Below are 16,318 nucleotides of genomic sequence, written 5' to 3' on the forward strand. Positions count from 1 at the left end.
GTAAACTCCAGGATCAGAATAGGCGGATTTAAAATCGTCTGGAAACAATGGATAAATGCAGGAATACGAACATTGAATGATGTCATATCAGAAGGTTCACTGCTTAGTTTTTCACAATTGCAAAATAAATTTGGATTAAATAAAACACAATATTTTAAATGAATGCAATTGAAGCAGGCCATTCAGGTAGGGTTCCCTGAATGGAAAAATCTAAATAATCAATATAGTTTACAGGTTCTATGTTTCCAGGCGGATTTTTTGGGTCACCAAGCCGCAAAATGGTACAAATTGATATACGGATTTTTAAATAAAAAAAAGAAAACAGGTCTTAGGGATATTTGGAGTATTGAGATTGGTCAGACAATTTCTGAGTCTCAATGGCCACGATTCTGGTCCTGGAGATTAAGATCTACAAAGTCAGCGTCTATGAATCAAACATGGTTGTTCTTATTACATAGAGTGTTCTGGACCCCAACGCGCCTGCAAAAAATAGATAGTACTAGATCCAATAGATGCTGGCATTGTAAATTGGAAATAGGGACGTTAGATCATTTAATCTTTTTCTGTCCCTGTGTAAACGCATTTTGGAATTCAATTTGGCCCCAAATTAATAAGTTACTAGAGAATTATGTAGGACTCTCATATGATACCATATTATTTGGCACTGCAATGAGAACTAAGAGTCAGATATCAGCAAATAATAATAAGCTATTACTAATACTAACAGGAGTCGCCATGCAACAAATTACTCAAAATTGGAAAGATTATACCAAATTAAATTTTACGTTCTGGTGGAATTCGGTCTGTCATATATATAAAATGGAAAAAAAATTAGCGTTACAACAAGGAAATTTTCTTAATTTCAAGAAAATTTGGCAACCATTGACTAATTATTCTAATGATTAGATTTCTTAGCACAATGATAAAAATTATATATGAATGGGGTGGGATTTGATTAATTATTGGAAACATGTTATACAAAAAGGGGGAGGGATTTATATTTTTATGTTAATGTATAATCTTTATCATATTATATTTTAAATACTATGAATTATTAATGACAATATACTAGATATGTAATAATTAATAATATTTACTATGATTCAGATGTTGTAAGAATGGAAAATTTATAAATAAAAATTTTAAAAAAAAAAAACACCAACAAGCTGTCAGCCTACACCTTGAGCACAAGAAAGCAGGAACTTGTGTGAGTCTGAGGGGTGGGGGTGGGGGGGCAGAGTGTAAAAAGAGAGAAATTCTTTGCAGCTCAGGGCTGGACCCCCCTGCTCCCCCATCCCTCCCCCCCACTTCTATCTCTATCTCATCTCTTTCCCCTTCCCTCCCCCATTCCTCTATCTCGGCCTTTTCTAAAAAATGATTCATTGCCCTCCTATGGGTATACCCATAGTACAATCCCTTTGTTTCCCTCTGACCTCCACTATCTAAGAAGATCCACAATCCCTGCTGAATCTCACCTGCTAATTCTGAAAGATTGCATCTCTCTTGTTCAATAAAAAGAGAGCTTCCCTTCTGCTCTCACAGTTGATACTACACTGAATGAAATAACCTGTTTCTAGACATTTGTCATTCAGTACATTAGTAATGCAGATTACAGGGAGATGGTGTCTGGCTATAAAGGAAAAGACCACAGTGAGGTTTTAGATGGTCGAGGGGAGGTAGGTAGAAAAACGAGAATTGTATTATGGTGGGTACTTAGGCTTTAGGAGGAACATAAGAATTGCTATGCTAGGACAGACCGAAGGCCGATCAGGCCTTGTATCCTGTTTCCAACAGTGGCCAACCCAGGTCCCAAGTACCTAGCAAGATCCCAAGTAGTAAACAGATTTTATGCTGGTTATCCTAGGAATAAGCAGTGGATGTCCTCAAGACATCTCAAGAATGGCCCATGGACTTCTCTAATAGGAAATTATTCAGCCCTTTTTTAAACTATGCTAAGCTAACTGATTTCACCACATTCTCCGGCAATGAATTCCAGAGTTCAATTACACTTTATGTAAAGAAATATTTTTTCAGCACAGAGTGGGGCTGGTGACTGTATTAGAGAATGACAGAGGGATGAGTTCCTACGGTTAATCATGGGGTGGGGATGGAGACCGAGCCCAAGGGGTGGGGACGGAGACAAACCTTGTCCCCGTGTCATTCTCTAAAAACTTAAGACTAGCATCAATAGGTAAAAACTTAACACATCTTAGACAATTGGAAACTGAATTCAATGATTTAAAAAACTTCAGAAGCTGTTTTTAGATTTAAAAGAACTACTGTTCAATTACATCATTTATGTCTTATCTGCTTTTGATGTGGAAACAAGAGACTTGTCTGCTGATCAGACATCTACCGTTTGCAACGTCCTTCAATCATGTGTCCAGTTGCTCAATCATCTTACTGTTACTGCAACAGATTTTTCCATTGTTGCTGGCATCAGCGAACAATTCCAACATTTATCCAATTACCTTCCCAGATGAAGTAAAAACATAGGCAACTGAATCTTTGGGAAAGTTGTACTAAACCCAGATTGAAATGGAAGGCTCTATTTGTGATTTATAAACAGTTGTACAGAATATGGTCCCTTTTTTTACTTTAATACAAACTTTTAAGTGCAAAGTCATAAGTGTTCAAGGCTTGTGCAAATGAGGACACAGTGCATGGGAAGGGAATGGGAACAGAGCTTGTAGGGAAGAGCCGATTGGATGGGATGTGGAAAGAGCCTGTCGGGATGGAATGGGGACAAACTTTTCTCTAGGCTCTATGTTGATGGGGTTAAAATATTGAAATTTGAGAAGAATTGGATTGCTGCACAGGCAGATGATCAGAAGTTCTGGGTACAGGGATAGTGTTTAGGTTTGAGCCACTTATTTCTGTGCTCTTAAGTTTTTTGGCTTTGTGAATTAGACACCTTTTACTGAAAATCTGCACTAAGACACCTATCTTTTCCTCCTTGCCCAAGCCGTGTCCCCAATTCTGCCCACTTTTTATGCATTTAAAGTTAGATGCCTAGTGAAAATAGGCACCAACTATAAGCACACAACCTCATTCAGTTTTCAGAGGTGATAGTTCAGGTGTTTAACTTCTCTTGTTATAAAAATTATTATTAAATGAAGGGAACTCCACCAATAATATATATCCTTTAGAGAGATATATATTATAAAGAACTATTAATTTGGAGAAAGTTAGCTTGCTTGATTAAAATTTAGCTAATTAACTATCAAGAACTTTGACTCGGAACATTTGTAAGCAAACTGAAAATTCATTTAAAAGCATTAAAATCAACCAGGAGATTTTGAGCCTAATAACCTCTTTTACATCCCGAGAGCTTCTAAGGAGATGATAGATGAGGGGGGAAATAGATAAACTAGTATCACCAGACAGTTTGGATTTGTCTCACTTTCTTGAGTCATCGTAAGTACACAATTACAAAACGTGCTACACTCTTGATAGCTTTCAAAACAGAGCTAGAGAACAAGCTATATTGAAGTTATATTTTATTAAGAAACAAGCTCTGTTTTGTGGTCAACGAGTGTTAATATTCCCTGACGTGTCTAAGAACACTCTGTTAAAGAGGAAGCAGTTTCTATCGCTTAGGCCTAAGGCTTTAGCGGTAGGTGTGACCTTCTTCTTAAAATTTCCCTGTAAATGCCTTATCTCATTTGCAAGTGACAAATATGTGTTTCTGGATCCAGCCCAGTTAGAAAATTGATTTTTATTATTTTTTTTTTTAATTAAATTTATTTATTCAGTTTTTCAAATTATTAAACAAGCACTTCGATACTTGAGTACAAATTTACACCATTAATCAAAAGAAAATTAATACACCTAACATCACTTACACCGGTAATGTAAGGAAAGGAAATATATATATATATATATTTTTTTTATCATTTTTATTAGAAAGGGTACCAGATAACAGGAACAACAATAATATCAAAAGCACAAATACAAAGAGGCAAATACAAAGAGGCAGTATATGCACAAGAAAATACACTCTCCACAAATAGGTACATGAATGGCACAGAATATGGATCCAACTAATAGTATAATAATAAAGAAAATATACTTATTAGTTACAAGAACAGCTCAGGAGACAATGATGGAAACCCCCAATAGCCTGGCCTTAAACTGCTGGTAGAACTATTGGACCAATCACCACTCCCCACCACCCCTTCCTTGGCTGATATAAATTCCAACAATTGCTTTGGTTCGAAAAATAAAAAATGTTTTCCTTGTAATGAAACACAGCATTTTGCTGGAAATTTCAGAATGAAGGATGCACCGAGAGCCAAAGCGCTGGGCTTATTAAAAATAAATTATTTCCGACTCTTCTGTGTCACTTGAGCAATATCAGGAAAAATCCAGATTGCCGAACCAAAGAACTTATTCATATGTTTGAAGTAAAGTTTAAATACAAAGGGCTCCTTTTACTAAGCTGTGCTAGCGTTTTTAGCATGCGCTGAAGATTAGCGCGTGGTAACCTCCATGCTACGCGGAAAATGCTAACACCAGCTCTATGGAGGCATTAGCGTGTAGCACGTGCGCTAAAACCTCTAGCACAGCTTAGTAAAAGGAGCCTAAAGTCTCTGTCATGCTCCAAGGCAAACAATACCAAGAGTTATCCTTTCCTTGACTACTTCCAGGGAATTCTCCAAAAAATCTGTTAAATTCATTCCTCCCTTCTCCATTTCTCCTCTTTCAACAGGAGTAGAACTATCCTGTTTCTTCCCTGTATATATATATATATTGAGCCGCGGTAATAGGTGGCAAATTATCTTGCGGAATCATTAAAATTTCTTTCAAATATTTATGCACCATCTCAAGTGGAGATAATACTGGAGATTTGGGAAAATTTTAAAGTCTTAAGTTTTCTTCTTTGCTTATTTTCCATATAGTCTAGTTTAAAAAAAAAATAAAAGATCTTTAATAATCTCCATTTCTACCATTTTTATTTGAGTAATCTGTTCTTCATGTTTTTTAATTTCATCTGCTTGTTCCCTTAACTTTTCCTCATGGGCCCCAACCTGAGAGCTGACAGAGACACAGTCCACCTGTACCTTAATCATTGCCTTCTGGAAGTTAGAGTCCATAATTTCTATAGCTCTCCACGGTTCCTCTAAATTCACAACTGTTGGCTTAGTCAATTGTCTAAATTGAATGGTGTTACTCATAATAGTTTTCCCTGCCTCTGCTTTGAGTGCTGATGTCTGGGCTCCAGTGGGGACTTCTTCCTCCATTACTTCTCCTCCCACTGCTCCTCCGGGGCTAGACAGCAATCCACCTTCCAGGGTAAGCTGTTCAGCCATTCTCTCTGCAGGGCTGCTTCCTTGGTGGACAGGACTTTGCCCCTGAATCGGGCTTAAGGAAACCCAATCGTCACTAAGGTTCGCTGAGCCCAGCGTACCTGCCAGAGTTGGAGGCGTCTCCTTGGGCTGATAAGAGAACCCTCCGTCCAACGTTGTCTGCACCAAGATCTTGGAACTCCTGGCAACCGGAGGAATGGACTGGGTAGTTCCCTTCCTCTTCCATGCTTGGTCCCGCAGCACTGCTTGGGGCCCGCAGGAAAAACTCAAACGCCGGCAGAGACAAGCAGCTGCCAGCGATATCAGAAAATCGTGCGGCAAGCCGCACAGAGCAGGTAAAGGGAAAGAGGGCTTGTGGAACAGCACTAGCACGGAGCTCACCACCTAACATCTGTTCAAAATGCCTTCTTGGATCCTAGAAGATTTTCTTAGAGATAAATCTTTGCAGATAGTTTCTTAAAAATATTTTATTTGTTTTTTCTAGGGATAATTGATGATATTTAAAGAATGTGCCACATGTTTTTGCCTGCTAAGATGTTAAATATCGTCCCGCACGTATTAGCTATGCCAAGCTGACTCTTCCTGGGGGCCGGGGTGGCTTAGGCCTCCCAGATGTTAGACTTTACAATGTGGCGGCTCTCCTTCGCTTTGTGCATGAGGGAATATCGGACTCTGCTAGGTTTTCCCCCACCGGCTGGTGGTTGGCTTGGTGTGCCCCGTATACCTTCTTGAATCTTTTACATTCTCTCGCAGTTCCCAGGGGTAGGGGGTTGTCTTCCAAATTTCAGTTTTTGAAGCCTTTTTGTTTGGCATGGAGATGGTGGTGTCGGGCTCAGGGTAAGACCCCCAATGCTTCTCCGCCTTTCGGGTAATCCCAATTTTCTGCCTGGTCTTCGCAGTAGTCTTTTTGCAGGTTGGGCTGCTCGTGGGGCCTCCACTCTTCATGATATGATGGAGGGGGATCCGGCCTCTTTTTCTTCGTTTGCCTTTTTCAGGGACCGCTGGGCTCTCCCAAATGCTCACTTTTTTGCTTATTTGCAAGCCAGACATTATTTCTCCAGTCTTCAGCAGACCCATGGGGATAGGTGGCTGTGTGGGCCGTTAGATGAGTTTTTCTTTCGGATTCCTGCTGAGGGGGGTTCACTGTCTATTTGGTATAAGGTGGCAGGTTCTGTTTGTTCTGCAGGTCGCCTCTCTCAGTTACGAGACGCCTGGAATCGTGATCTGTCGGCTCAATGCACACCGGAGGCCTTTCAGAAGCTTTTTCATATTTTAAAGGTCTTTGTGAAGTCCGCAGCTTGGCAGGAGACCCAATTTAAAATTCTCCATAGGGCGTATATTACTAGGGCAAGGGGCGCTCGGTTGGGGCTTTGGGATACTGATTTATGTACCAAGTGTGGGGGGGCGCAGGGGTCCCTCTTGCATTCTTTTTTGGAGTGCCCCACCCTTACTTTGTGGAACATGTCCTTTGCGCAGCTTCGCTTGGTCTTGCAGGTGGAGGTGGATTGGGATTATAAAACCCTGCTATTAGTGGACCAGACTTTACTTGAGGCTCAGGGCCTTACAGTGCCCCAGCGGCGCTTCATATACGTGACCTTTTTGACTGTCAAACATACTATATTGCATCACTGGACACAGGTTGGGGATGTTCCTCTAGAGAGCTGGGTGAGCCAGATGACTGAATTGGCTCGTTTTGAACTTACCTATTACAAATACTCACTTAATCCCGAGGTGTTGGCATATCTGGCTCTTTGGCAGATGTTTATGCAGTGCCCTTAGTTGCACGCTCTAGGGGAGGGGTGGGAGGGTTGGGGGGTGTTTGAGTGGGGTGAGTGTTGCTGTCTGTGGAGTGGTTGCTTGTTGGTATGTCTGACTGCGGGGCTGTAGGGAATGTGTGAGTGTGACTTTTCTTCTTACAAAATGTAAAGGGTTGGCGGGGTATTTTTCTTCTATTTGTTATCACTTTTCAGCGTTTTCTTTGTGGGGGGTGTCGATTCCCACTGTTTGCAGTGGATTGCTTACTTTATGTTCCCCCTATGGCTTTGGTGCAGTGCGGTTATGGCTGCCTTCTTTCGTGTATTATTGTATTGTTTTTACTTCTTTGTATTATTGTATTGTTTTTTCTATGGCCAGTTGCCTTGTTGTACCCTTTCTTCTAATAAAATATATTACAAAAAAAAAAAGATGTTAAATATTCTTTTCTTTGTATTGATTTCTTAAGCTTTGGCACGTTCGGTCACTTAATGTGGACTAGATCACTGATAAATCATTGCCTTGGACTTTTTTTGCTGAGCATTCTTATGCTATATTTGAAAATTGATATACTTGTATGTTTGTTATGTAATTGTAACAAATAAATAAAAATAAAATCAAGCAGGTAGAAGCAGTTACAGATAGGATCTTTTTGAGCAAAGATAATAGGATTACACAAGACAAATGTTGCTAATGTAGAAGGGTCAATTTATCTGGATTCAAAAAGTTACTCACGATGTGAATAGTCCTTAAAATAGATAAGAGGCCGCACAGCCTAGTGAAGCAGCATGGTGATCCAGGGAGAAAAAGAGTTGTTGTAGCTTGATCCAGGCTGGTTCCAGAGGAAGAGGAAAAGAGCCTGTGTTAGAAAGGATGTCCCCTCATATTTATAGGGCTGAGATCTGTTCTAAAAATAGAATCTATTCTCTGGACTCATGATGCATAGCAGTTTCTCTGTTCATCTGATTGAATCTTCTTTGAGTGGCTTAAAATAGTGTGAAGGGGCTTCCGCTGATGTCACCAACCTGAATGGTGGGTTAGAGCCGGGGCTCTGATCCCAATGAGCAATTTCCCCCTTTCCAGAGCTTATCCGTGGCAGTGGTGAGCTGTGCCTAAGATCGGGCGAGTGTGGGAAGTCGCAAGTGAGTGCACCATGTTGTCTAAAACACAGTTCTTCAACCGCCGGTCCGCGGACCGGTATCGGTCCGCAGGAAATTTTTGCCGGTCCGCGCAGGACCGGCAAGATTGACTCATTTGAACTTCCTGCCGGTCCGCGCAGGACCGGCAAGATCAGCATCGGAAGCGTGCGCTGGGCCGGAGAGATCTTGGGGAGCCTCCGACAGTGGCTTTCTCCCCTCTCTGCAGCTCTCCTTTACTTCCCAGCGCAGCGATTCACGAAGGCAGCCTCGGGGCTTTTGCTGAGTCGCGGCTGCCTCTGATGATGCAACTTCCTCTTTCCTCAGAGGCGGCGCGACACAACAAAGGACCCGAGGCTGCCTTCGTGAATCGCTGCGCTGGGAAGTAAGAAGAGCTGCTGGGAGGGGAGAAAACCACTATCAGTCTGGGAAGCTGCTGGGCAGGGGAAAAAAGGGACAGCTGCTACTGGAAAGGGAGAAGGAGAGATGCTTCTGGGAGGGGAGGAGGGAAAGGAATCTGGGAAGCTGCTGGGCCAGGAAAAAAAGGACAGCTGCTACTGGAGAGGGAGAAGAAGGAGAGATGCTTCTGGGAGGGGAGGAGGGAAAGGAATCTGGGAAGCTGCTGGGCAAGGAAAAAAAGGGACAGCTGCTACTGGACAGGGAGAAGAAGAAGGAGAGATGCTTCTGGGAGGGGAGGAGGGAAAGGAATCTGGGAAGCTGCTGGGCAAGGAAAAAAGGGACAGCTGCTACTGGAGAGGGAGAAGAAGGAGAGATGCTTCTGGGAGGGGAGGAGGGAAAGGAATCTGGGAAGCTGCTGGGCAAGGAAAAAAAGGTACAGCTGCTACTGGAGAGGGAGAAGGAGAGATGCTTCTGGGAGGGGAGGAGGGAAAGGAATCTGGGAAGCTGCTGGGCAAGGAAAAAAAAGGGACAGCTGCTACTGGAGAGGGAGACGGAGAGATGCTGCTGGGAGGGGAGGAAGGGAAGAGAGTTACTGCTGGACAGGAGGAGGAGGGAAGGGAGAATGAAAAAAGGAAGGAAACAGCTGACAGAGAGATTAGAGGACGGGAAGGGGAGACACAGGCATGAGAAAGTAGAGAGATTGATGATAGGAAGGGGTCAGCAGAAAAATAAGCAGAGGGACAACGATGATAGATCTGGTGTAGAAGAGATAAAAATGAAGAGAGCAGTGAAGCTGGAATGAATCATGTAAATAGGAGAGAGGGGCACAAGCTGGATGGAAAGGGGAGAGGGACATAGAAAGAAGACAGATACCATATGGAAGGGGGAGAGGACAGATAGTGGATGGAAGGGGCAGATGCTGGATTGAAGAGACAGAGAGGGCATACGCTGGAAGGAAGAGAGTGAAAAAAAGATTGAAAGCAGAAACCAGAGACGACAAAAGGTAGAAAAAAATAATTTTATTTCTATTTTGTGATTAGAATATATCAGATTTGAAATATATATCCTGCTAGAGCTGGTGTTAGACATAACTGGGGACTGCAAAACCCAGGCAGTGCTTCTTTAGCTTTCAGCTGGCTTAGGGCGCTCTCTGACCAGGGGGCAGTTGCCCTAGTTGCACTCCCCTAAAACTATTCCTGACATGTGTTACTTCAGTATTCTGTTAGCATGATATTTCTGTGTAGCATTCTGTAATAATTTGACTTGTTCAGTTTTCTTGATAGTAGAGGGGATATATGTGAAGGGGAGGGGAGACAGGGGTTTTGTTGATCCTTGCTCTGAATTATTTGTATTTATAAAATGACAATTCTACAGAATATTGTTTCTTTTTATACTTTAATAAAATACATTCAATATAAAATCATAACTGAGGCTTGTGTGGATGGGATCAGATGATTTGTGGGGACCGAGCTCGCGGAGATGGGGCGGAAACGGGATTTTTAAATTTTAGTCCTAGTAGTTTGCCGGTCCACAAAATAATTCTTTTTTTTCTGCCGGTCCACGGGTGTAAAAAGGTTGAAGAACACTGGTCTAAAAAGAAAACCGATGAGGGGGGACCGCATGAGAAGGTGCTGGAGAAAGCATCCTATGCTAGCAACACGGAGCCTCAAGCATATCCCAGCGTGAGTCTGGGGAGAGCGGGTCAGATGACGAGTCGGAGAGGGGTGCCTCTCTTTGACTGCGGTAGACCTTCAACAATGGGTATGTGATATTAAACAGGAGGTAGCCAGCATGATGGGGAAAATCAAGGACGCAGTGAAAGAGATTAAGAAAGAGCTGACGGACCTCATGGGGAGAGTGGAGGAGACGGAGAAGCGCCTGGAAGAGCAGGAGGAGGTGGTTCAAGATCTGAGTGGGGTGTTTGAGGCGGCTCAAAAAGACTGGCAGGACTGCTACCACCAGGTGGAGGACCTGGAAAACAGGTCCCACCAGAACAATGCGGTGTGCAGGAATCAATACCTTACTCTGATGCGGTGAAGGTGATGCAGGAGATCTACAGTGCAATCTTTTCCTCGGCTGAGGAAGGAGGAGAGTCCACCACTATGTTGAAAGTGGACAGGGCCCATCGCATATTGGGGCCTAAGTGCGATGAGTATCCTAGGGACATTATTCCATATCTCCATAATTATGCAGACAAGGATTGGATGGTGTGCAAGGCCCGGGATTTGGGCACATTTGAGTGGAAGACACATAAGGTGGATGTCTTCCAGGACCTCTCTGCCATTACTTTGCAATGCAGAAGGGAGTTTCATCCGATAGTGTTGGTCCTGAAGCAGAAAAGCTTTAGATACAGATGGCTGTTTCCATTTGGTCTCCTTATTACTATCAATGGATCCATAAGAAAGTGACCATAGTGGCAGAGGTGGGAAAGTTGCTGTGTAAGGAGGGCTCATCAGTGCAGAGGAGCTGACTCCAGGATGGCAGGGGTTGCAGCAGTTGGAGAAATTTCGATGGAGAGAGAGCGGACTCAGGTCTTGGAGACCAGGCACTGGCGACTGGGATATCGTGGAGCCTTTTGGGAGCAGAGGAGCTGGACCCCCTACCTGATGAGAGGGCGAGCGAGAGGTAGTGGATCCTGACTGGCTGATTTTGGCCATCTTGAGACTGCATTTCATTCGGACAGACTGTAGAGCTTGCTGAAGAGTGTATGGGGTTGAATGTGTGGGGTTACTGTTACAGGGGGGTGAGTGAGTGGGGGTTGATGCATGATGGAGGGCATGGTAGGGAGGGGGAAGGATGAGGGGACCATGGGATGTGGTGCAGCGGTGCAGCTGACTGTGGCTCGCTATTGGAGGAGTGTGTCTGCGCCCTCCTTGCAACTTATGTGGGACAAAATGGGTTGGGTTTGAGATAGATTTCGGCTCTCGGCCTTGTTGGCAAAGACATGACAACAATATGTGGATATTTGGGGGTAGATATTTGGCAGTAGAGGGTTTGGAAGTGGGGAAGGGTGCTGGGGGGATGGGGATGCTTAGGAGGAGGGGGTCAAGCTGGTACTGTCTTGTTTAGTCTTCTTGGAACGCTCTAACTGCTATTTTGCTCTATTTATGTATTGGGGTGACTCTCTTTCTGTGGGAATTTGTTGGGGTCCTGGATTCTGGGGGGTTACTTTTTGTATTGTTTAATTGCTGTTGGGGAGGGGGAGGGGAACTGTTTCATCAGGGGAAGGGTGAGTGGGTGTGCTGATGACCATATATAATGTTTTGCTGCTTGTACTGTGCGTTCTTTCTCTTTCTATTGAATAAAGAATTAAAAAAAAAAAATGATGTGAAGAGCTTCTAATCCAGAGATGAATTTAGTGTGAAGGGCTTCTGTTGATCTTGCAGACTGGAGTAGTCCAGAGATTAATTTGCTGTGAAGGGCTTCTATTCATCTACATCCTATTCCACTGATATACCTACTATTATGGGGTAGTAGAGTTCTGTTTAGCCCTGGTATCCACCCTGGCCATGTCTTTTGTCTTATCTGAATAGGTGTACTTAACACTTTCTGAAGGTGATGGCTCAGTCCTTTCTTTTGTGCACCTTTCTGAACAGATGGCTCTGCTGGCTCAGAGGCCACATCAGAAATTCAGTTTTAAATCCATCAAATTAATGTACTTTAACTCCAAGCAGAATTGCAAAACCATATCATTTTTACTTTAAGTCCCTCAGAATAAATGATCTATTGGCTCAGGCAATAATTCAAATTCCAAATTCATAACTTCAGTAACATTAACTATATCATGCTACATATTTTAATTCTAAGCAGAATTATAAAATCATTTCATTCTACACTGAAAGCTGAGCTCACAGTATTAGATTGCCAATATTACTCTCACCTTTAGCTTATGCTTTTCCAGGGTCACTCTAAGCCTTGTTCTCTGTTTCATTCCTGTGGCATTGGCATTTAGTATTAGGACTCCAGTTTTAGAATTTGTATTGAAACCTAAATGATATTAATGCCATTCCTATCTGTAGATATATGATTCCTTTTAAGTCTATGCTTTTTTTAAAAAAAAATGTTGAGCCAGCTTACTGAGACTCCCTACTGTATCCTCCATCCTCAAAGTAAAAGGGAAGCAGAGGTGATGATATCATGCTTCATACAGGAGCTTTCATCTTCATAGGAATTTGTATTCTTATGTAAATTAGACATTTCATTTTCTCAAGCTGCGGTAACAAAATTTAGCACTTGTGCCATTTAAACCCAAATCATCAAAATTCATATCACCTTCAGAGAAGTTATCACCTTCATAGTTACATAATTAATAACAAATGTATCTTTTTATTTGCTTTTAGATGAGCAGGTTGTTATGGGCAACAAGCTTCTTGTCTACATAAGGTAAGGGAATTAAAAACATAAAAATAAGCTTTTCTTCGTCTGTTTGATTTGGAAGGATATGGGCCTCTCTTATTTGTTTGATATATTCTTCCTCATGTTGTCCCTGACTGGATTAAAATGACTTTTACCTCAACAAAAACTAGTAGAGGAAGTAGGAAAACATGGTTGCTGAATTGGGGGAGATATTTTCTCTTTATTGATTTAGTTTTAGTTTTTCAAACTCAAGACAATGTTGGAAATAAATTGATGTTAACCAGACACTTAACAGAGATTATCTCTGAAGTGAAAATTTCATGTTAGTCATTCAAAGCCAGGTCATCCTGTATTGTGAGTAATGTAATGGTTTGCTGCTAGATATCCCTAGGAATATGATTAAAGCTTTGCAGGTAACATAAAATACTGTAGCAAACATAGTGGGGAGGGGGGCTACTCATTGTGGGATCATATCTCCCCTGTTTTGTAGCACCTGCATTGGCTACTGATTGAACATAGAATTATGTATAAGCTCTTAACAATGAGGTTCAAGGTTCTAAATAATTTGATGTCAGTGGTAATGGCAACTAACTTGCATTTATATCGACTGTCATAATCACTGATGTCAGCCGATGCAACTTTATTGGACATGCCCTCCTTTTGGGTGGTTCAGTTGGAGGACTATCGATCCTCTATATTTTACATCTTTAGTCCAAAACTGTGGAATGCAGTACCATCTTATTTGAGATTGGAACATAATCCAAAAGCCTTTTAAAAAAGTTTAAAATATTACTTTTCAAAGGGATTATGATTAATGGAGGAGAGAGAATCTGATATGGCAGTATTGATTTGACAGCACTAAAATGATAGTAGGTAGTTGAAGATGATAGTGCTGAAATCATTATATGTAATGATAGATGTTTAGGTTTTATTATTATATATGGTCTTTGGCTCATTGTTGATTTATTTGTTTTTATTTTGTTGTAATGTATAATCTGGATTTTAATTACGAGTGTACAATGTGTTAACTGCTTCGAATTGTAGAGTTGCAGTGTCTAAATGTTAAATCAAAATATATAAGGGGAAAAATTGCTCTGAAAATTTAACAGAACAGGTTCAGACTTGATATTTGGGAAGACCCAGGGAAAAGACACACAATTTGACAATAGGCCAGAGGAGCCCCCCCCCCCTCGCAAATAAAAAGGCAATGCATTTGTATAGATGACGACGTTCCAGTGGCTGCATCACAGAAACATTAATATGGTGAAACATAAGTTACATTAGGTGCTAACAAGCACTTAATATAGCTTAAAATAGTGTACCATGGGACGTGCTCACACATCTTGTGGTAACTGCCAAATTAGCGTGCACTATTCCGCACTAAAAGAACATTTGTATTGTTTTTTTGGAGGTCCAAGAAAGCAAACAGGCAGCTGATACAGAAAAATAAACTCCAATGTAAAATTTATTCACCTTATAAAATCATAAATACATATCACCATCCCCCCTTATACTAAGAGTGGTAGAGATTTCTATTGTAGCCCGGAGTGCTAAATGCTCAAATGATGCTCTGACACTCATAGAATTCTATGAGCGTCAGAACATTTAGTGCCCTGGGCTGCAATAGAAACCTCTACCATGGCTTAGTAAAAGAGGGTGATAAATAATTAAAATTCCAACATGTTTCACCCTCATAAGGACTGCATCATAGCCTGTAAAAACTGACAATCAAAAAAACCCCCAAAACAATATATTAGTATATTCACAATGGGGGTCTTTTACTTTATCATGCGCTAAATGCTAATGCACCCATTATATTCTATGGACACGTTAGCATTTAGTGCATGCTAAATCGGCTAGCGAGCCTTAATAAAAGACCCCATATATGTTGTTATGGTTTTGATCGGATCATTCATTTTGAATATACTAATGTGGAGGGGCATAATCGAAAAGGACGTCTAAGTCCGTTTACGTCCATTTCGCAAGCTGTCCAACGTTAAAAAGAGCCTAAGACACATTTTCGAAAGATACGTCCAACTTTTTTTTCCTTTCGAAAATCGTCTAATTATATGTCCTGCCGATCTGATCTTCCAAGCTGCTAAATCGTCCATCTTTATACCACATTTCCGTCCAACTTTCCGTCCAAGTCCAAAATGCCTAGAACAAGCCCTGTTGGACTTGGGAGAGGTCTGCAAAGTGATGGACTGCACACCCAGACATGCCACCTAAATAGTGGGGTACCTTACAGGGCACTACTGTGAACTTCACAAAAAGGGTGCCATGGCTTCTCCTCACTACAGCTCCCTTATAGGTGATGGTGAGCACCCCAAACTACCTTCAGAATCCCCTACACCCATTTATCTACCACCCCAATAGCCCTTATGGCTGCAGGAGCCACTTATATGCCAGTACAAAAGGGTTTTGAGGGTGTATAGGGGAGTGCACATGTTTAAGTATCAATGCATTGATTACAGGGGCTTATGGGCATGGGTCCTCCTCTCTATGGGTCCCTAACCCACCCCTAAGATAACTTAAACTGCCTCTGGGCTGGACGACTAGGCTTTCCTATGCCAGGCGGCCAGGTGATAATGGTCTGGAGGCTGAAATTTAAAGTTGTGAATAAAATTTTTATGGGAGTAGGGGGGTTGGTGATCACTGGGGTAGTGTATGGGGGTCTGTGTTATGTGTTTGCAGTGCTTATCTGGTGTTATGTGTTTGCAGTGCTTATTAGGTGGGTTTTTGTGACTTAGACCATGTTTTACATGGTCTAAGTCACAACGTCCAAGTTCCGTCTAGGCTCTGTTATTAAACTTTCGGTTATACATGCTGTACGACTAAGTCTAAGCCGGCCCACGTCCCGCCTAACTCCTGCCCTCAACACGCTTCCCGAAACGCCCTGTTTAGCTTTGGACGTTGAGTGGCACTATGAAGGCCTAGGTCGTTTAGAAATACGTCCAAAACCCGGTTTTATTATCGGCGCTTGGACGTTTTTGAGAAATGTTTGTCCAAGTGCCGACTTAGGCCGGTTTTTGGACGTTTTTCTCTTTCGATTATGAGCCCATATTGTTTTATATTTTTTTTTTATTGTCAGTTTTTACAGCCCGAAATGCAGCCCTTGTGAGGGTGAAACATGGCCTTGTCGGATTTTTAATTATTTATGATTTTATGTGGTGAATAAATTTTACATTGGAGTTTTAGACCTATATACTGATCAATTGCTTTTTTGTATTGTTTTTTGGAGGAATTTATAAGGGGCAGAGTTGGTGTTCTGTACTAAACAGCCCATCTATATTATTGCATATTAGCAGGAATTCTCTAACCGGCACGGATTTTTTAGATGCCCAAACTCAGTTAAAAAAGCCATTC

The 16,318-nt window shown here is 41.8% G+C and overlaps 1 protein-coding gene across 2 annotated transcripts in view; it reads left to right on the plus strand.

The window, feature by feature from the left end:
• VPS8 (VPS8 subunit of CORVET complex) overlaps positions 1-16,318 on the plus strand; it is a 755,312-nt gene that overhangs the window by 243,564 nt on the left and 495,430 nt on the right. For both annotated transcript variants that reach the window (XM_033944522.1, XM_033944523.1), the window contains one exon: positions 12,937-12,979. In XM_033944522.1, coding sequence (XP_033800413.1) covers positions 12,937-12,979 — 43 coding nt within the window. The remainder of the gene's footprint in view (positions 1-12,936; positions 12,980-16,318) is intronic.

The sequence above is a fragment of the Geotrypetes seraphini genome, chromosome 5 (genome assembly GCF_902459505.1).
Source record: "Geotrypetes seraphini chromosome 5, aGeoSer1.1, whole genome shotgun sequence".
Lineage (NCBI taxonomy): Eukaryota > Metazoa > Chordata > Amphibia > Gymnophiona > Dermophiidae > Geotrypetes > Geotrypetes seraphini.